The sequence below is a fragment of the Dermacentor silvarum genome, chromosome 11 (assembly GCF_013339745.2).
Source record: "Dermacentor silvarum isolate Dsil-2018 chromosome 11, BIME_Dsil_1.4, whole genome shotgun sequence".
Lineage (NCBI taxonomy): Eukaryota > Metazoa > Arthropoda > Arachnida > Ixodida > Ixodidae > Dermacentor > Dermacentor silvarum.
In genome coordinates, this window is record NC_051164.1 from 110,495,720 (window position 1) to 110,518,373 (window position 22,654).

A 22,654-nucleotide genomic window follows, 5' to 3' on the forward strand; every position below is an offset into this window, starting at 1 on the left:
TGATACATAGGTACTAATTCGATATGTAAAATAAAAATTTCACACAAAAACTTTCAAGGGGATTTTACTGCTGTTCGTTATACACAATTTGTTATATGTCGGTTCAATATGTCTGGGTTCGACTGTATAGTAAAAAAACTTGCTTCTCGCAACTTTAAGCCAGTGTCACACAAAGGCCACTCACCTTGAAGCCAATCTTTGGCTTGTGGCGAACTGGGCACAGACAAGCCAAATAAAGGGATGCTCAACTGATTCCACGCCACTTATCCATCTACAATCCAAGAAAGAAAAAAAAAAAGAGGGTCATCTTCCTCGCTTACATATTTGTCTGCCACCATATTCATTTGATACTCAAAAACTTCTTTATAGCCACAATGCAGTTGATAAACACACAAAGGAAATTTAGCAACATACAACTTCGAGCACTTCTTGAAGTGACAGCCTTTATGCCCAACATATAAAATAGAATCTGTGAATAAAATAGAAACTAGAAAAAGTCTGTGTTTCCGCAATGCTCTGGAAAAGCTTACAAGCCTTGCAAAGCATTGAGTTGTCCTGTGCTTCAACCGTTGCTGTCATTTCAAAGCACACAGGTGACTCTCACGGCTGACAATAGAGGCAATTTTACACCGAAATCAAGGAGACTCTCTTCACAGGAAACCTTGACTCATATACAGGCCAGATTAAAAGCATAAAATTGAAATACCAAATGAATGTATAGACTACAGAAACAATTTATATGAAATTACTTCCAACATTTCGCATTTTTTCCCGAAATGCAAGATACATGCAAAACACATGCAAAATATACTAGTATATAGCATGCAAGGGTGAGTTGGCGACTGTGATCTGGAAATGTAATGAGAGGAGACAAGAACTACATTGACTATATGGCCAGGCGAACATTTGGCTGTCAACGAATGAGGTTTGAATAACAAAAGGTGATGAACACCTTTAAACATGATGTCCAGATTAAGAATGTTCGAATGTTATGAATGGTCAAGATTTCATAAGTTCGCAAAGCAAAAAAGGAAGTTCAGCAAAAATAATAGCACCAAATATAAATATGGGTGTTGATCATCGGTGTTTACGGTCACAAAGCTTCACAGTGGACTATTGAGAAATACTGTCGTGGGGGGCTCCAAATTTATTCTGACCACTTTTGGGTCCTTAAAGGGCCCCTCACCAGGTCTGGAAGTTTTGAGGTGACTAGTGCACTGCATACAATGCGCACTAACAATCGTGTCTGCTAAGTATTAGATCCCTACACACTTCGGAAAATTTCAGAACAAGTGCAGTTTGCTCTTCTCCTCGTGGGGGCCTGTGCTCACAGCCTGAGTGTCGACGTCTATTGCGTAAATGCGCAATAGACATCGCAGTGGCAAACCAAGCAATAGATGCCGCGTGGCAAACCAAGCGGAAAGAAAAGAGTGATTAAGGAGAAGACTATGATAGATGGATTATGGACAACGCATTTTATAAGTCGCTGTTGCAGTATCTCTATCAAACGGGCCTGCATGCTTATGATGCTATGCTGCGTGGCAAACCAAGTGAAAAAAAAAAAAAAGTGCACCTACGGTACATGGCCGTGCTGTGACGTCGTTCACAGTGACACGTGACTTTGAGACTTATTCAAGGCAACATCAGTTATTTGTTTAATCTGTTGCTTCAATACACGAATTAATGTTTAGAGAAATAATAAAACATACAAACCGAATGTCTGCATGTTTTTATTTTACTTCGTATCGTAACAAGAGAGATGTACTTCTGTTTCGTCTGCTTGTTCCCATGTCGTGCAGTCGCGCGCGCTGAGAATGATACTGCCATTTTCTACCGGGTTCCAGCGCTGCGATCATGCTCTTTCATCACCTCGCACCTGCCTCAATGCTCATCATTGTGGCACTAACTTATACCGCTAATCAGGTGTTCTCGTGCAGTGCACACAAAATCGTCCGCTGTGTGAAACAAGACAAACGCAACAGCTCACGTGCGAGACCACCACCAGAAGTGCACTGTTCAGCAAAAACGTGAGAGAGAGAGAGAGACAAGAAAAAAAGAAAGCGGTGCCCGGGACATATTCGTCACACGATCCTCCCGCTCCGGATATGGGAGAACGCACTGACGGAATTTCGCTTGCAGGGGCAAGGGGAGAGAGCGCCTATGTTGGTGGTGACGCTTGCTTCATGAAATCACAGGTTCGTGGCACTTCAATTATTTCTATCTCTGCTCTTAATGAACTAATCTGAAAAATTTTTGTGGTAGAACACTTCTTGGGGAACACATAACCTGCAGCGTGCAACCTAAATTTGCTATGTGGCCTGGTGAACAACCTTCTGACTTTTTTTACACATTTCAAACAAATGTGTACATTGCGTAGAGAATGCCGCGGCCATTACCTCTGGCAAATGCGGTAGCGCTACGTGCCACAGAAACACCACAAATTAAAAAACAATCCCGTGCTCCTCCCCTGGCCTTTCCAGTGCCTGCTTCACGTGTTGTGATGTCAACAGAGTGCTGCATGAAGCTTCCATTCAGTCACCTTCATACAAAGGGCGGTTAGGGGCGGACAATGGAGGAACCTTTCTTCCGGCATGCGGATGCAACCCGCAGCTTTCGCTGCACTGCGTAGAGTAGGTGAGTGTATGCGGCAAGGGGGAGAGAGCACCAGTGGAGAGGGTAGCAAAGAAGAGCGAGAAACAGCGGCGGCCGTGTACTCATTCATCAAACGCCTGTAACTTTGCTATTACTGAACCATTACAAAAGAATTATTGTGGCCATATGTTCATAGTAGACTGGTATACATTAGCCACTATGTAACTCATTTTTGAGCTCAGGGTGATTTAGGGGCCCTTTAACATGCATTTGTGAAAATGGGGTAAAGCTGTCAGAACAAGCTGCAAGTTTCTATGGCGTCTCTACTCACACTCCAATAAAGTTGAATCCACCATCCTCAAGCTGATGCTTGAAGTGAAAGCAAAGGTGGTCCCCGCACAAGGTGACGAACCTAAAAGTGAAATATGTAAGCCACAATAACATCATAGTCATCATGCTCATTGTATGGATCACATTTAATTTTTTCGCTCACCTCAAACACGATAAACAATTTTGCAGCACAGATCAAATCAGAAGTCTCAGCTCTCAATGGCTCTCAGCTGAGGTAGTTGGCTCATAGTTTTTGGGAAATCAGCACACACTGAATGGCAGCACATACCTCTAGTGCGTGACTGCTGAAAATGGAGCTCCTATGCAGCCGCTCCTCCACCTTGCGCTGTGTGTCTGTGCTGCGTGTACTGCACAGTCCTGTGACTATTTTCTCGATCTCTTACTGTACAGCATACCTGTTTGTATACTGTTGGTGCGAGTAAAGCGTTTCTGAGACAAAATATTACTTGCAATAAATGTTTGCTGTATTCAAGAGTGTTCAATCATTTCCTACTACTGCTACAGGGGCGTGGTTTTTGGGAAAAAATTTCACCCTCAAAGGGTAAAAGGTATACGTCCGGTTTATAAGAACTGTGATAAAGTGGCATGAGAGATAATGAAAACCTTCACCATCGAATAAATCGACAGAAATGCTCCCGGCCTAGGTCAGCGGCTTCCTCGAACGGGGCATTTTGGCTGGAAGTTTTGATGTGCCGACTCCGCATGTCAAGCTGGTGAGACCCAAGCGACCAAACCAAAATAATATCGAGCTGATGGGCGATGCCAGAATACAATGTCTACAATGTATTCAGGCGTCTACATGATGCTCACTTTGCACCACCTGTGCAACCGACGACACTTTTGGGTTATCACATATTAAAAGCATGCAGTACGCCTCCAATGACACTAAACCCCACGTGCTGTGAAACAGACAGATGAAGCTGCTTATCGTAACAGGGCTGGCGATGATAGCTATGAATGGGGTGGTGACAACCCTGGAGGAGTTTTGCTGGTACTGGAATAGGAAACTAAGTGCGCGCCAGCATTTTCACTTGCCACGGGCAAGCGAGTATTGTGAGGAAGCTGCTGCAGCAGGGTGGCTACTGTTCTTGGTCGTGCATGTTTCATGCCTTTTCTTTTTCCATGCGATTTAGCGGCCGTAAAACGTACCATATGATTGCAGTGCGGCAACGTACTGAACATTGGTGTCGAAAGATTGTGCTTTCCAGAAACGTCATCATCATCATCAGCCTATATTTATGTCCACTGCAATATGAAGGCCTCTCCCTGCGATCTCCAATTACCCCTGTCTTGCACTAGCTCATTCCAACTTGCGCCTGCAAATTTCCGAACTTGATCACCCCACCTAGTTCATTGCTGTCCTCGACTGCGCTTCCCTTCTCTTGGTATCCATTCAGTAACTCTAATGGTCCACCAGTTATCCATCCTACGCATTACATGGCCTGCCCAGCTCCATTTTTTTTTCTCTTAATGTCCATTAGAATATCGGCTATCCCTGTTTGCTCTCTGAACTACACTGCTCCCTTCCTGTCTCTTACAGTTAGGCTTAACATTTTTCGTTCTATCGCTCTTTGTGCGGTCCTTAACTTGTTCTTGAGCTTCTTTGTTAACCTCCAAGTTGCTGCCCCATATGTTAGCACTGGTAGAATGCAATCACTGTACACATTTCTTTTCAACGACAGTGGTAAGCTCCCAGTCAGGATTTGTAAATGCGTGCCGTATGCACTCCAACCCAATTTTATTCTTCCGTAAATTTCCTTATCATGATCAGGGTCCCTTGAGAGTAATTGACCTAGATAAACATACTCCATTACAGACTCTAGAGGCTGACTGATGATCCTGAATTCTTGTTCCCTTGCCAGGCTATTGAACATTATCTTTGTCTTCTGCATATTAATTTTTAACCCCACTCTTACACTTTCTTGGTTAAGGTCCTCAATCATTTCTTGTAATTCGTCTCCATTGTTGCTGAATAGGACAATGTCATCTGCAAACCGAAGGTTGCTGAGATATTCGCCATTGATCCTCACTCCTAAGCCTTCTCAGTCTAAGAGCTTGAATACTTCTAAGCATGCAGTGAATAGCATTGGAGATATTGTGTCTCCTTGTCTGACCCCTTTCTTGATAGGTAACTTCGTACTTTTCTTGTGGAGAACCAAGGCAGCTCCAGAATTTTTGCACATATTCACGTATGCCTCCTGTACTCTTTGATTATGCAATTCCTCTATGACTGCTGGCATCTCTACTGAATAAGATGCCTTTTCATAATCTACGAAAGCCATATAGAGAGATTGATTGTACTCTGCAGATTTCTCGATTACCTGATCGATCACCAGAAATGTATTAACTGGTAAAAAAAGAAGCGTAAATGTATTGGGTAATTTTTTTATGTTCTCAATCACGAACGTTGGCGTCGGGAAATCATACATAATGGGATCGTATCAGTGAGTTTCTACTGTATATATAGTGCATTTTCAGCACAGGTTGTATTCTGTGGTGGTTATGATGCTTAGCTGTAACTTTGGTGTGTACAATTGCAGGCATCAAAATAAAGGTGACAGTACCCAAAGTCAGGTGGTGCTGCAGCATGCGGTGAGGACAGTGTATCCTGGACGCCACTCCTGAGCACTGGAATCGGGAATAGTGGCACCAGGCGCAATGGCAGCAATGGGGTCACGGCAGTCACCGTCAGGTCACAAGAGGGCCCCTTGACACGGGCTGCCAAGTCAACAATGACAGCCAGGCTGAAGCCCAGCCCACACTCCAACGATGCATAGTCCCAGGCATCCTCAAAGGTCTGCATGCACAGAGAGAAGGAGCTGTCATCACTGTGGCACACTATCCATGATTTATTGATTGGTTGATGCAGCTTGACGTCCCAAAGCATCATAGGTGAAATGAGACATCTCAGTTCTGGGCTAATTTTGACCACCTGGGGTTCTTAACCATGCACCTGCCTTGTTTTGCCATTACTGTGGGAGATAGCACCACAGTTCTGTTCCAACGAATTCTACATACAGGGTGTTCTTTTCTTTTTTATAAACTATACAAACTTTTAAAAAATTGCCTGTGGCAGACAGCATAATTCTAGCCATTGGGCTAGATTACTCAAAGACACAAACTTTGGTTCCGTGAGAAATCGTTACTCATTACCTTTTTAATTGCTTACTTTAAAGCACATACTGCACTTTACAAATTGTAGCCAGTGAGTATAATGCAATGTTGTTCCAGTTACTTGTTTAACAAAATGCCGTTTTATGCACTGAAGCACAAAAGTAACCGAAAGGCCCATGTATTTTGTTGCACGCTTTGGGAACAAATATCTTGAAACTGGTGTCATTTTGAAAATTCATTCAAAGTGGATATGCCTTGCAAACTCACTGGCTGCAATAAGGTTTTAAAAATGTGCCTAACTACTAATCGCAGCAGTGCCGCTCCGCCGCTCTCCTAAGTTTTCAGCCACCCCATCCCCTGCTTTGTAGCGGGCGTGCTGCGTGACATAACTCGGGCAAGCTATCCGATTGGCTACCCATGTTGCGTCACTGGGAATGCATGAAACATGTCGCTGCATTAAGCTTATGTTTAACAGCATGCGTACGCATAGTAATTTGTGTACCCTTAAAAATAACAAAAATAACTCCGATAGCATGGCAAGGGATCAAGAAATTCATGATCGCCAATCAGCCTCTAGAGTCTGTGCAGGAGTATGTTTATTTAGGTCAATTACTCATAGGTGACTCTGATCATGAGAAGGAAACTTACAGAAGAAGAAAAATGGGCTGGAGTGCATACGGCAGGCATTACCGAATCCTGACTGGAAGCTTACCATTGTTGCTTAAAAGAAAAGTGTACAATCACTGCATTCTACCTGTGCTAACATATGGGGCAGAAACTTGGAGGTTAACAAAGAACTTGAGAACAAGTTAAGGGCCGTGCAAAGAGCGATGGAACGAGAAATCTTACGACTAACGTTAAGAGACGGGAAGAGAGCGGTGTGGATCAGAGAATGAACGGGGATAGGCGATATTCTAATGGACATTAAGAGAAAAAAATGGAGCTGGGCAGGCCATGTAATGCGTAGGATGGATAACCGGTGGACCATTAGAGTTACTGAATGGATACCAAGAGAAGGGAAGTGCAGTCGAGGACAGCAGAAAACTAGGTGGGGTGATGAAGTTAGGAAAGTTGCAGGCGCAAGTTGGAATCAGCTAGTGCAAGACAGGGGTAATTGGAGATCGCAGGGAGAGGCCTTCATCCTGCAGTGGACATAAATATAGGCTAATGATGATGATGAGGTTCACCCTCGCATTGTGGGCTGCAAACGTAGCGATCAGCGACATCATGTCCCTCTGCAAGGCAAGGCATGAGCGGAGGCACAAACGTGAACGGCCTGGACGGTGCAGCCACCTGGTGGCACAGATCTTAACCAAACACAGAACTAATAAAGCAGTAATCAAGTGTATTCTACTTTGCTGCTGTTGTAAATTGTTGGTGTGACACATTGTTTTATAGATATTCAAAATGTTTTATACTTGGTTACAGCAATACATATTAGCTATATATTTGGCTGGTTAAGCTCTGCGCCACCAGGTGGCCGGACCATGCAGACCGACTTTAGACCAATCATGCCGCTCGCTCGGCCTTAAAGCCGTTCCATCCACGCTTCCACCCACCCGTCAAAATGCCCAGCTCGACTGTGGTTACCGGAATACCGGAAGCGCTCGGCGCTGCGACAGATTGCTTGTGCAACGCACGCTACTTCGAAGCTCTTGCTTGGGATCGAGTGCCTGGTGGCTGGCGGAGAGGTTGGAGAGGCTTCGCACGCTGGCTCCAAGAAAACCAGAAGTAGATAACACGACGTAATATCATGACGTAGAACCAGTGAAGGCGCAGCTAGAGCAGAGCTTAGCCCTGATCACTCGGAGAATGAGTTGAGGAGAAAAAGCATAGCTAAGGAGGAGGGTAACTTGTAATCGTCAGTAGGTCTCTTAATGCGAGATGCTTCACACAAATTGCTGTATGAATGTTTTACTGTAGCTGTGCCCTACGCGTCTACAAATTTGTCCGAACCAGTTTCAGGTACCCTTTAAGAAATAAGAAATAGAGCTGGGTAGGCCATGTAATGTGTAGGGCAGATAACCGGTAGACCATTACAGTTACAGAATGGGTGCCAAAGGAAAGGAAGCACAGTCAGGGACGGCCGAAAATTAGTTGGGGTGATGAAATTAGGAAATTTGCAGGCTGCAAGTTGGAATCAGACAGCGCAGGACAGGAGGTAATTGGAGATCGCTGGGAAAAGCCTTCGTCCTGCAGTGGACATAAAAATAGGCTGATGGTGATGATGTAAATAACTACAGAAATGTAATAAATCTAGACGTTTCTTCAAACCAATGGCCCACTTCCGCCTGAGAATGCAGATCGTCTGGTTCAGCTCTGGCAATGGGGCAGTCGATGGGACACGGAGGGGTTCCCACATGAAAATAGAAGCAGTGATGTCTTCTTTGGTGGCAGGAACATGAATGGTACCAGCACTGTATTATGCTCGTTTTGCACTGTAGGTGTGTGCAGGGAGTAAACTGCAGCGACTACGTGCTGTAGAAGACGCGAGCGCTGCACGTCGACACCAACCTTCTTGGTCAACACCGCAGTCACCCGCAGTTTTGAAAAGGTGCTTTCAGCAGTAACCGCGGGTTTCGCATTTGTTAGAGAGGCAAGTTTCGTATATAATTTGCCTAGGATGATAGTAGAGAAATATGCTAACAAGCCAAGATCCGGAAAAAGCACATTGCTAAAAAAATTGAATGTGCTGTACAACGTGCCAAAATGTTCGTCAGAAAGCCATAATCTTGAGTTAGACTTTGTTGTAATCGTACAGTCCCCACCTCCCATGCAGAAAGTGTGGGTTTTGTTCCCAATGGATGTACTTTTTCTTTTTCTCCGTAATTTCTTTTTGTTTTAGATTCTAGAGTAGCGAAAACATTATAAATAGCCCATTTCACCACATTCACAAGTTAGCGGCAGCATTTTTCTTCTTCCACTGACGGCTACAAAGAAATCTCTCGAGCATAATGTAGAGACAATCGTAAATGTATGTATTAGATATTTTGACATTATCAGGTGATTATCAAATTGAAATAATACCAAGAACAGCTTCGTAGTTTGTATATTGCATGTATGCTCGCAGCAATATGGCAAGTGTCAGGGGCAACATCCGTTTTTTTTTTTTTTTTGCTTCATGTAGCTTTAAAAAAAAGGAAAAAGCCAGCGAACACTGTGTGTAGTGTCAGCGCGTTTGCATCCACCGTGTGCAGTCTTTCTTTAAATCTTGCACCATGTAATCCAGGCTTTACGATAAAAGTTGGGTAGAAAAAAGACACGGGAATTTACTCGGTTCAATTCAACCGAAAGTAGACAACACTTGCATCACCACTTCAAGGAGGCTTGACGTAGCAATGGCTGCACGGTCAAAAAGTTAAGGGGGAACACAGCAGCTTGAAGGGAGGGAAATGTTTAACCCTTCACACCTTCATTATTATAGCGTGTTGACACGAAATCCTGTGAGAAAGCATTCCTTGAGAGATAACCTCCATGTCTAGGGATACAACAAAAACCGTTTCAGGTACCCTTTAATAAAAGGTAATTAATGAATTCTTGTTAAATAGTCCATCATATATTTCAATTAAATATGCAGGTAATGTCTGCCACTTCGAGTAATTCAGCTCAAGGACTACACTTATGCTATCTCCCACAGGTGATTTTAAAGAATTCTGTATAATCTTTAAAAAAATTACATGTAGTTTGCCTGGTGTCACCACACACAATGCATACTCCTGATTTATTCTGGACCAAGAAGGCAAATAATGCCCTCCAAATAAGGCACTAGACTGTGTCCAACCTGAAACACCATCCTCTGTGGAAAAAATCTGAGCATGAACCAGTGGCGCACCGACGAGGGGGGGGGGGGTTCAGAGGTTGTACGCCCCCCCCCCCCCCCTGAGGCCGAGTTAACTCCCCCCCCCCTTCCCCCGTGTCCAGCCCCACCAGTCCAACGTCTGTCTACCTTCAGTGCTCTGTTCACACTGTCATTACAATTCAGGAGGTGGCTTGAGGTCGAATTTTCCTGAGTAACAAAAACACGCTATCATTGTCTTGTATTCAATCACTCTTAAGTTACTTTGAGTAAAACGCTGAAGAAATAAACACAGTCAACATCCTTGGTGTCATTATGATTATAATTATTAGGCCTTTTATTTGCTGTTGGATTCCTCTGGCTAAAGCAAGAAAACTGCATTTTATGCAATGTGCTTCCTTCCACACCCCCCCCTGGCAGAGATCCTGGGTGCGCTACTGGCACTGAACAAGCCAGCGACCGTATGCACAGCTGAGACTTGTTTTTGTATAACATTCGGAGTGCCATGCACCTTCTTAAGCCGGGGGGGGGCAATGCATGCTTAAGACTACTTTTCTAATGTAATCATGGGGGGAAAATCCCTGCCCTCTCAATCGCTCACAAATTTCAATGAGGAATAAACATCATCATCACTATGCATTGCCCAAGAAACACTCCACACATGAATGGAGGATTTACTCGAGCTTTTCCTTCTTTAATAGTTTCCACTACTCATTATTATATGATGGGCAAATGAAGACAAAAAGCAGGAACAGACTATGCCTATCTAAATTATTTTTAAAGTTCTTCAATGTTTGTTGGTGCATCAATGGCACTTTGGGAATTATTTGTCAGCGAGGCACTGTTTATGTTAGCAACTTCAAACATATCAACCAGTCACTTCAATCTAGCAAACACAAGGTTCATCCTCACCGTCAACTTAGTCAACCATTCTTCCTTGCTTGTACTAGTGGTGCCACTTCCCGGGGCGACTTTGTCAAACTGAAAATGTGTTAAAATGCATTTGCATGTACTAGCAGACAAAAAAAAAAAAAAAAAAAACCCTAAAGAACAATAGTATAGAGGATTTGAATAATTCCTGCACAACAAATCGCAAGAAAAGTGCTAAACAACCAGGGTGAGGTCATTACATAGATTATTTATGAAACCTAATGCACTGCTCTCTTTGGCTGTTAATATGGAAGCATTAAGACCAGTAGCATAGCCAATGATTCATTAAAAGCCGAAATTTCGCTTTGGGTAAGTCTGCTATAAATGAGTCATTCATACTACTGAAGCAACCTTAGCACAGCAGCAGGGCTGGTAGCTGTCTAATTTTCTGATAAACTGTCTTTAAATAGCACTTAATCAGGTAATGCATACACGTCATGGCAGTGTTGCAGCCAGGAATATTTCTTGTGGGGGGAGGCTGGGAGGTGAGACACGTGTCCGGTGTGGAGGCCTGCTCTATACCTACACTATCTGAAACTAAGCTTTTTGAATGGCATAAAAGTTCGCTGCAGTTGGCCTTTCAGGGAGGTGCCATCAGCCTGCTCCACAGCTGTTTCTCTTTTTGTAGCAGGATGTTATAAGAATTAAAGGATTTCAGAAAATGCTCTGGGGAAAAAAAAAAAAGAACAGGAAACAAAACACTCCTCATGACTATGTCCCCACATGTAACTAAGCTTTCACAGAACAAAAAAGTTGCACAGATCAATTCAGAACTCCACGAGTGTGTTAAATTAGTGTAACTGGGTATAAGAGTAACAAAAATACATTTGCCACTCTTTTAAGATGAATTGATAGAACCTTGGAAACCTTATGTACTATTTACTATAATACCCTCAAAACTAATTTATATTACAGTTCCTTACATGAGCTAACAAACAAAACTAGAATCAAATACAAGTATGACAAAGTAATACAACAAGGTCAGTCACTACGCAATAACTATATTTAAAGAAAGGAAATATTCATGCAAGTAAATATACAAAATTACTTTATCCCACTTTTAAGGTTAGAAGTATGTTGCAAATGTGGGAAATTTGGCTCACTAGAGTTTGTTGTGAAAGCAGTCTACCGTTGTCACTTGAGCAGTGCAATTTTTTCAAACAGCGGCAATATGGATTAAACGAATGCACCTTGCAGGGCACCTGGATGACATTAGGGCGCAATGGGGATGGTGTGCAGCCCGGCAGCTGGTCAAGTATGATGACAACGCCACCACTTTCTGAAAGCAAAGTGGAGTGGATATTTAGAAACATACAGTTTCTCACAGCATATATAAGCAATAACATGAGGAAGCTTAAGCTACATTTTATCTTGGGAGGGCAGAGTAAATAATGAATAACGTAAAGCAATTTGATATTATAGCAGCAGGTAGCAGTCAATAAGCCTGAAAAGGAACAATTCATGCATACTTTATGGTCCAGGGAGAGGGTGAAGAAGCCTTTGCAAGTGACTCCAGTTCAAGTTGTATTACTCGTTATCTACCGAGGTGTTGATGGCATGTGACATGACAGCAACATGACACGGTATGCAGCCTTGTTACAAAGCGTCCATGTACTTGTCTGCTTCTCATCGTGCACTTGCAGTGCGCACTTTGCCAATGTGTGACCAATGAGCGTGATGCACTGCCCAGGCCGTGCTGTGGACACTTCAGTCAACAGCGTCTTCCAAGCTGCATTTAGCAGTTTTGGGTAGTAATACAAAATGCGAAGCCTTGCTGGTGAATGCAAGGAGCCGCAATATATCTGCTGATCTGAGCTGTGCTGCGGTGAGAATTTCGGAGAATGTCTTGCATGGGAGGCTTTGTAGCATGCCTTCTATCGAAAAGGAAGCAAAGTACTGTGCCAAATGCATACACTGCGCACGATAAGTCGTAGACGCAGTCTTGCTGTGCTGCCGCTTTCGAGTATGTACCGCTCGAGTGACATGATGTCAAGCTGCAACGGCAGACTGTTACAATGTGTGTCTATTTGTTTAATTCCCATCAACTCATAACTGTGGCCTATGAACAATGATGTGATCAACTAATCGAACTAATAAAAGAATAAAGAAGCTGCTATAGTGTCAACCCTGTGACAGTCTGATCGGTTGTGGCGCTTGTTGACGCTGGCTGTCGTTGGACTGGCGGAAACAAACAAGCTTACTGCAAATGCCAGTAAGCATGATGGCCATTGCCAGCAAATGTGCAAATGCACATTTAATGGCAATGGCTATCGGTAAATTGACTGTGTCTCACTAGCTTTTGCATTCAGGCCAATCAATATTGCTCATACAGAGAGAATCATGTAGTTCCAATTGTTTTATTTGGTTGTCATTCATTTGTTTCATAGCAACATGTAATGTGACTACAGAACTTTAAACACATCTTTTTATCTTCATTCCCCTAACTTCATGCTGCAACTGGCTGTCTGCACCACATGCAGATGATCTTGTTTATTTCGTACTCTCAGCAACGTGTTCTGCAGAAGTTTTTATCCCTCTATGAGCTTTTCTTAATTTATTTATGTCACGTCAGCATCAAAACTTTCTTTAGGTCCTGTATATTCCTCTGTGTAGCAGTTCTTAAATAATCATAAGTACCAACGCCTGTGGTTTTATAGACTCAGCACCATTTTTGCTGCAGCTTTTGACATGGTTAAGTGAAGCACAGGGTTCACTCTTGATTATATAAGACGAAACTTACTGTCAGTGAACAAAGGTGCCCTTTCCAGCAGTAAACACCAAATTAAAGTAAGAAGTCTAGCCTGAACACACAAACGAAGCAAGGGAGGCCGGCTGTACAGCCCAATGACAGCATAACTCAATGCGGAGAGCCCCGACTTCTACCACCCATACAATTTTGTCGCTCGCCACCAGGTCGCAGCATGCTGCGCTCAAAACTCTAGAGAACCAGGTGCATAGTGTGGCGACATGTACACTCAGTTCCAAAAGTTTACAAACCATGGGGTCTGAGAAAAAGCTGAATATCTCCGCAGCATATAAACACAAGTTAGTATTCAAATTTACAGCCGATACTAGTATAGTATGCAAACAACATAGCGTTGTGCACTTTTACTGGCTCTGGTCACATACTGCACAGAAGTTCAATGTGTTCTCCAATTCTGCAGTCTGAAAACCTTTGCGGTTGACTGTACAGGTCAATGTGGAAGGACTGTGTTGATAGAAAGGCAGGAAGAGCTATTTTTAAACATTTTTGAAGCTTTTTACCATAACAAAAATTCGTGCACTCATCTTGCATCTTAAACAAAAGGTGTTTAGTTCACGTATTTGTAGGTTCTACAAGAAGCCAATGTGCAATAGCAACTAGAAGTGTGACAACACTGCTACCCTGAATTAATGCATTTCCTAAACTTATAAACACTCTGAAAGTTAATATTGTAAGTACATAAGTAGTCCAAATGTGCAAAATGAAGATCTTGAGTAAATTAGCTAAACCAGGACATGACAAACAAGAATTTCAGGAACCGACACAGGTCCCTATTAAATTGAAACCAGGTGGTGTCAAACTAGGATGCCTTGGAGCATAAATACAATGAATGTAAATCAAGATGACAAAATGCTGCAAATGAACACGCCTGGAACACAAAGAATTACAACATAAGAATGAAACAGCACATCAATGATATTTATTGTCTTTTGGTTATTCGTTCATTACTTTTTATGCTATTAGCTTAGTAATGATCCTCCAACCTGCCAAGAAATACAAGTCAAACACCTAAGGACGCAGTGCCTACATACCAGTGGAAAACTGCACTGTACCAGCCAACGAAGAAAGCACAGACTGTTCTGTGCGCTTCTCTAATGCCGTCCGGAAAGCAGCATTCAACACTTGGTCTCTAATCTTGACAGTGGGTGGCCTGAGCATAAAGCAAGTACAATGACAATCATTAAAGTTAGTGTGAAATACTGCAAACAGCGTGGTCGGCACAGCTATAGTACACTATCACAACAGACCCAAGAGTAAACGTTTATTTAAAGGTTCAGGTGGTTAATTTTTAAGTTACCATTTCGAATAGAATTTTGACCTGTTGCATAAGCACTCCCAAATGTTACGCACCTTAACACAGTAGTATTCAGACTGAAGTGTTGAATTCTCTTGCAACACTATTTACAAATATGCTAACACGCCCCCTTTCCTAGCTGTCCCTCGGTCGCAACGCAATCACTACTGTGTTCTTTTCTGAATGGGCGTTGCATCTAACATAAATTGTCACCATTATGGAAAAAAAAAAAAAAAAAAGAGAGACTGTCAGGCAAAGCAACATCGTTGTTCTTCGTTAGTACTTAACCCTTTCAGGCGCCTATTAGTTGTGTTGATTTAAAACTTACTTTCACCGCATTTCTTACATCTTCAGAATCATAAAAAGCTTACAGCTGCAGAATTTCAGTTCTTTAGTGAGTTTTGTCAAGTTTAGAGAATGTGGACTCCATGGACTCACTGCAAGGACATCAGACATGTGAACATCAACTATTTCATGTCTACCAGGCTTGAAAAGCACCTATTCAGCCACTCGAAAATTATGACTGGCACAACACATTGTGAAAAACAATGAAAGAAGTGAACCCACCACGTACAATGACATACTCACCCCAGGCAAAATAACCATCCATCTACTTCCATACTCGTTTTACTAAAACAATTTGTCTGTGTAATTCAAACTTGCAGCACTATTTCAGTCGGAAGCGGTTCAAGATGTACAGGGACACATTTTAAATATCCTTACTTTAATCAATGCTTTTGCTGTTGATGCACTATCTTGGAGTACACAATTGTGTACTTACATAGCGTCTGAAAGGGTTAAAGCACCTTGAGCTGATACAGAAATGCTACAAGTGCTTGCTACAAATACAAATGAAGAAAGATCTAAGCAACAACACGTTGGGTGCAAAACTACGGAAGGTCCAGCCTCTGCAGAGAGGCCGTTCTCACCTGTAGGCATCAAGGCCGAGCACGACAGGCGCCCCGGATACCAGCTGGTTCCACAGGAACGACGAGTAGTCGCTAAAATGTTGAAGGACACGCACTCAGAACGGCAGCGGTCGAGAAGAACCGACACGGTGGGACGCGATATTATGGGATGCGATGTTATGTTTAGTTTCATGGTTATGAAAGCGGATACCAGAAGCGAAGTCGGCGAAGTGTGGCAACGAACGAAGTAAAACATGCCAACAATAAATTATCAGAGTAGAATAGCCGCATATAACTCAGGTGAGTTTGGCATGCAAACAGGTCCCATTTACACCAGCATGCAATCCATGCGATCAACACCTATTGGTCTTTCCATTACTTTCGCTCCAAAGCATTAGCAATAGCAGCTCACCCATTTGCGTTGCTACGCTTGTTGGTGGAATGTTCCATCAATTGAACGCATTAGGTGTCAATAGGGTCCGATACCTGAAACGTAGATATATTTGTACACGCTTACAGCAAAAATAAGGCAATAGAAAATTGCGCCATTTTGTTCCCCCTAGACAAATGAGGCGTATGCCCACCATGTCGACACGATAGAAGCATGACAGAAGCTAGAAAACTGATGGCTGATTCAGGCTGATCCTGACTATGCCCATTTGCTGTTATCGAGAAAAGTGCTGTCATTCGAAACAGTTTAATTTTGAAACAAATTGCTAGCGCAAGCGTCTCACGTTAAATCACTGCTTTTATCCCTTAAAACCAAAACGACGGCATATTCATAGTAAGTAATTGAGTCAAAATTGTCAAAACAAATTTTAAGAGCCTCGATTCTCGCCCGGGCCTGTGGCGCAACGGATAACGCGTCTGACTACGGATCAGAAGATTCCAGGTTCGAATCCTGGCAGGCTCGCAACCTTTCTTTTTCTTCTTCAATGACAATGAGCTAGATATTTTTATTCAGCCTTATATATATATATATATATATATATATATATATATTATTTCAGTAATACTTTAACATATAATTTCGTTTCATCATTTGCAAACAAAGCTTTCAGGACGCGTTGCAATTACTGGTGTGAGTTTGGCTGACGTGGGTGCGGCCCGCGACGACTACGGGGACTCCCTGAAAAGGAAGCGGTTCCTCAGGACCACCAATAAAGTTCTTTGTCTGTCTGACTCAGCCATGTGCACTAAGTACAGATGTGAAAAGACCATCGGTAATCTCCTGTGCCACTGTTCCCGGTTCGACAAACAACGCCATATACTGTCGTGCAATTGGCCTTTTACAGTTCTCAAAGCAAAGGTCTTGGGAGCCTGCCTCACAAGCCACGGGAGCTATAGTACATGAAGGCGACAGACTTGAGTGCCGGTAAATACGCTGCACTTTGCTTAGTGCGTGTAAGTGGTTCGTGTGGAAAGGGAAAGGTTGAGGCTATCTTCTGCAGCCCCTGAGGGAGCATGGCTCAGCGCCAAAATTAGTGCGTGTGAATGATCGGTGGTAAGTGGTTCTTGAGGGAAAGGGAAAGGTTGGCGCTATCTTCTGCAGCCCTTGAGGGAGCACGGCTCAGCGCCAACGGGGAGGGGTAAGTGGGAGCGAAAGAAGGGATAGAGTGGAGACGCCATGGCTGGGCGAAGCAAAACCGGCAGGCATAGGCGGCACGTATCAGGCCGAGATGGAAGGCCTTGGTGTGCTGCAGAGTCTGCAGGGGTGTTGTGCCAGGCCGGTCAGGCCCGGGGTGGAGTGGGAGGCCGTGAGGCCTTCCCGCTTGTAGAAATGTCCTTAGAGGCGTGCGGAGAGCCCTGACGAGTCAAGGAACTCCACGACGCCTCGAAGTGCAGAAAGGTGGTGTCGGCCGGGGAAGAGGAGATCTTCCTCCTTGCCACAGGGGAGGCCCAGGCGGCTGTGAATGATCGAGATCTCACATGTATTCTCTCTCTCTCTCCCACTCGCTCTCTTTGCCTTTTCTTTTCCTTCCTCCCCCACCTCTCTCTCTTGAGCAGGCATCAATTCGTTTGCTATGTCATCTCCTAATGCGACCACGTCCACAATGTGCGCCAAGCATACTGCAGTTCGGGGAACCGGTTACATGACACAAAGCAGAGGCTGCGGACGCGCGTGTGCGTCCATGTCGCAATCTGGCCGGATGAGAGTTGAAAAAATTATCGACAATTTCTTGAGAACGGCTCTTTTTCAGATGGCGTAAGTTGTCCAAGCTCTTCTGCAGCTATGAATGCCCGTGGCAATCCGCTGCAGTGCTATCGCTACACCATGATCTATCAAGCCAGTAAAAGGTTCAGAACGCTGTGGACCTTCTAACGTCCGCAGCGATCAAATAATCCTCGTAGTGGTTAAGTCGTTTCTTTCATTATTCTGATTCAATTTATTAAAATCATTCAACGGACCAACGCGTTCAAACAAGAAATATATGGAGACTTGATAAACATTGGTTGGACAAGGGATCTGAAGCCAACGTTTCGACACATCCATTTGTCGAAACCATTGGCTCCAGATGCTAACCCTTTGTTAGACCACATGTTCGTCTCTTTCTAGAACATACAAATAATTTTATTCTACTCTGGCAGCTTGAATAAGGTGCAGTGGGTTGAGCGTAAAATTATATAGCATTATATTTATTTCCTTTTACGTTGTTTAAATAAAGCCAACATCCACCAATTATGCGCTGCATTTGCACAGTATGGTATCCAGTTATATCGGGCGCTTTTATCAACAGGGTCCACTATTTTAGATCTAAGTAAATGTTTAAATAAAGCACGAGAAACGCGGGAAGAGCACGAGAATGCATCGTCGCCCCCATAGCAATCGATCGGCACGAAGAGGCGTTGCTAAACGTATATACACAGCATAAAAATTAAGCCACGTGGTGGTTGGATTTTGTTTCCTTAGCGCTTGGAAGAGAGCGCGTAATGTCGAACCATAGCCTCCTCGATAACTTTATCGAGGAGGCTATGGTCGAACCCATACCTTAAGAACTCATCCAGACACTGCACCCAATCACAACATACGGTTTAGTAGGGCTCATTCAGATTCGCCAAAATCGCACTCAGCTATCGCACAAAATCGCACAAACTCATTGCATAATATGCAATTTCCTTGCTTTAGCTAGAGGAATCCAACAGCAAATAAAATGGCTAAGAATTATAATCATAATGGCACCAAGGATGATGACGATGTTAATTTCTTCAGCGTTTTCCGCAAAGTAATTTAAGAGTGAATGAATAAATACAAGAGAATGATAGAGTGTTTTTGTTAATGCGGTGGCCCTGGGCCCTTGAAGGGTCCAAACTCGCTCGCTTAATAAAGTTTTCCCAACCATCCATCAGGAAAATTCGACCTCAAGCCACCTCCTGAATTGTAATGACAATGTGCACAGAGCACTGAAGGTACACGTTCGACTGATGGTGCTGGACGCGGGGGTGGGGGCTTAACTCGGCCCCAGAGGGGGGGGGGGGGGGTACAACACCCGAACCCCTCCCCGCCGGTCAGTGCGCCACTGAGTAGCAGGGCAGAAGCAGTAGTGGTTTCGTATTTGTGCACATTGGCTGAGGCAAGGTATGGCGCGCCGCCGAAGGCGCCATTTCATTCCTCTAGAGCAAACTGCTCATCGAAAAGGGTCAATACAGCTTTGCTTTAAAAAAAAAAAAAATCACCATGGCCTTCCCCTGTCGAGAAAATGGGGGTAAGCGAAGCTTGCCGTGTATCTGACCTTCGTGGTGATTTTCTTTCTTTCTCTCTTTATCTCTCTTCCGTTCTTTCTCTCTTTCTATATCTCTTCCTTCCTATTTCTCTCTGACCTTCGTGTTCATTTTCTTTCTTTCTCTCTCTCTGTCTAAATTTCTTTCTCTATTTCTTTCTCTTTCGCTTTGTCTGACCGTGGTGATTTTGTATATTTTTCTCTTTCTCATACTCTCTTTCTCTCGGTCTTTCTCTCTCTCTTTCTTTTTTGTCCCTGGTATGTGCTATTGAGCTTGGACCCTTTCTGCATTACTGCCAGGATCGGCCCACTTTTCAGCGCGAGACCTCCGTCGCCACCACCACCGCCGTCACTTGTGAGCCTATAAACCTTCGCTTAAAAAGCGTGGAATCGCCAGGCTCGGCGCCCTTATACTGCAGGCTCAGTTCGCGGTATCATCATACCGCCATTACGTCGTACATTTATCTTGCATATATTTTGCACAGCGCATTGTGTTTATTTCCATCTGTTAGGAGTGAATTTTACAAACCTACTTTCATCGTTTATTCGTCGTCAACTCGCCAACGATGCGTTAATTTCGAATAATTGTAGGTTTCGATCGCACATGCAGAAAAACGCTGCCTAGATATCCTGAACTTAAAAGATTTATTGAAATAAACATGTAGGTACCTCAAAAACTACTGTCTATGCTGACAGTAGTGCAAAATTCGGGGAAGAGGCGACTTAGCCACTGCAGAACCCTCATCGTAGTGCTTGTCATTGGCGCCGCAGAAGATTGCAGTGAGGCAAACTAATATGGCCTTGCAGATCCACCAGAAAGCTGTACTCTCTGAATTCTCGCAGGGAGAGACTCGTAAAGGTGGTCCACAAGAGTGGGGTCATTTCGCAGACAACAGCGCCCCACAGATCGTCTGAACTGCATCTTGTCAGGTCAGGCTGTTTGGCGAGATTTTTTTTTTTTTTTTTTTTCATCAGACCCCATACATTTTCAACAATATTGAGGTCCGGGATACTGACAGGCCAGTCTAAGGTCATTACGCCGAGGCTGTCAAGAAGCTCTCGAACTTTACTGGCTGTGTGGACGGACGCCCCATCCTGCTGCAAGTGGTAGAGTCCGTCTGGAAAGGGGCCGTCCAGTACGTGAGGTAAAAGGACCGTTTCCATTACGTCTGTGTAGGCTGCTGCCGTCATACGTCCTTTAAGCCTGCGGAGTGGTCCTAGGCCTTGATAACTCACTGCTGCCCACACGGTGACTGACGTGCGCCCACAGGAGCGAACATCCCAGACGTATTTTTCGTCATCTCGGCATGATAAACCGTACTTGTTTAATTAATAAAAAGAAAAGAAAAACTTGCCTTCAGCATTAATAAGCCGCGGCATTGGAAGAAGCTCGAATGCCGAGCATTAAAGTATATAACGTTGCTACAATACTCTTGTCTAGAGGCGTGCTCGTACACATATGAATTCCTCATCCTCAAACCCACACACGCGTACAATTTTAATTAGTTACCCTAATTAGTACTAAGACTAAGTCTCGCTGTTAGCATGGCTGTAATCTTTGTCTTTCATAAAAGAACATATACTCATTCTCTCTCTCTGTCTAGAACATTAGGCGGACAATTTTTGCGAACTAATGGAATACTCGCAGCATAACACGCGCTAGAAAACCAATATTACCGGCTGCTCTCTGGACGCCACACACGTTGCCTGTGATCCCAGCGTGTACAGAAGGTGGCTTCGTCGCTGCACACAAGGGCCCGCCAGTTGTCTGGTGTCCAGTTTTGGACAACGGAAGCGAAGTCCATGAGCTGATCCCTGTGCGTTTTTTTTTTTTTTTTTCAAGCTGGGTCCTCTGAGCAGCAATTCTGCTTTTTATCGCGGCTGAATGGAGCCTCCGACGTATGGTTTGCGTGGAAACCTCCAATCCCAGAATGTCCCGAATTTCCCGGCGCTGAGAAAGGGGTCTTCAACAGACGCTGCTACGATCTGTCGGTCCTATTCATCAGCTGTGGCCCTTTCTGGCTCTTTGAGTCATCGTGCGTCCCATCACCGTGATGGCTTTTTTTGCATCGAGTGTCAAGCGCGATGCCACTGTTGAAGTTCTAAAAAAAATGCAGCATCAGTAAAGTCGCATAAATAATACACAGGAATTACTATAACAACGTGGAAAAGATTGAGGAAGCAGTGAAATATGGACGCAGCATGAAATCAGTGAGAAGAAAACTAGGCACAGGACAAGGCAAAATGCATGCACTGAAAGATAAGTAGGGTAATATCATCAGCAATTTCGATGACAAAGTAAAAGAAGCGGAAGAATTCTATAGTTACCTGTACAGTTACCAGAGCAGCCAAGCTACTTTCATTCGAAGTAGTGATGAACAGGACACAGAGGCCCCTTCTATAACTAGCGATGAAGTTAGAAAGGCCTTGAATAATATTACCAGGGGAAAAGCTGCTGGAGAAGATGGAATGACAGTCGATTTAATCAAGGATGGAGGAGATATCGTACTTGAAAAGCTCGCGGCCCTTCATACGTAATGCTTCACGACTTCAAGTGTACCAGAAAGCTGGAAGAACGCCAACATTATATACTCATCCATAAGAAGGGAGACGTTAAAGAATTTAAGAATTATAGACCCATTAGCTTGCTCCCAGTATTGTATAAAATATTCACCAAGGTGATTTCAAATAGAATCAGGGTAACACTTGACTTCAGCCAACCAAGAGAACAGGCTGGCTTCAGGAAGATATATTCTACGATGGATCATATCCATGTCATCAACCAGGTAATAGAGAAATCTGCGGAGTACAATCAACCTCTCTATATGGCTTTCATAGATTATGAAAATGCATTTGATTCAGTAGAGATACCAGCAGTCATAGAGGCATTACGTAACCAAGGAGTACAGGATGCATACGTGAATATATTGGCAAATATCTACAAGGATTGCACAGCAACCTTGGTTCTCCACAAGAAAAGTAGAAAGTTACCTATCAAGAAAGGGGTCAGGAAAGGAGACACACTCTCCCCAATGCTATTCACTGCATGCTTAGAAGAAGTATTCAAGCTCTTAGACTGGGAAGGCTTAGGAGTGAGAATCAACGGCGAATATCTCGGCAACCTTCGGTTTGCAGATGACATTGTCCTATTCAGCAACAATGGCGACGAATTACAGCAAATGATTG

The 22,654-nt window shown here is 43.7% G+C and overlaps 1 protein-coding gene and 1 non-coding gene across 5 annotated transcripts in view; one reads left to right on the top strand and one right to left on the bottom strand.

Moving 5' to 3' along the window:
* The window catches only part of LOC119433668 (uncharacterized), a 96,658-nt gene that overhangs the window by 15,457 nt on the left and 58,547 nt on the right, over positions 1-22,654 (bottom strand). For 2 of the 4 annotated variants that reach the window (XM_049659411.1, XM_049659413.1), the window contains exons 2-9: positions 16,162-16,235; positions 15,771-15,842; positions 14,579-14,697; positions 11,974-12,062; positions 10,766-10,834; positions 5,508-5,740; positions 2,924-3,004; positions 185-271 (exon numbers count right to left, since the gene is read on the bottom strand). In XM_049659411.1, the coding sequence (XP_049515368.1) occupies positions 185-271; positions 2,924-3,004; positions 5,508-5,740; positions 10,766-10,834; positions 11,974-12,062; positions 14,579-14,697; positions 15,771-15,842; positions 16,162-16,199 (788 nt within the window). In that variant the 5' untranslated portion in view covers positions 16,200-16,235. Of the gene's footprint in view, positions 1-184; positions 272-2,923; positions 3,005-5,507; positions 5,741-10,765; positions 10,835-11,973; positions 12,063-14,578; positions 14,698-15,770; positions 15,843-16,161; positions 16,236-16,333; positions 16,443-22,654 lie in introns of those variants that run through there. The other 2 variants (XM_049659412.1, XM_049659410.1) reach the window with 2 other exon arrangements.
* Trnar-acg (transfer RNA arginine (anticodon ACG)) lies at positions 16,590-16,662 on the top strand. The gene has a single exon. It is a non-coding gene; the product is annotated as a tRNA-Arg (tRNA).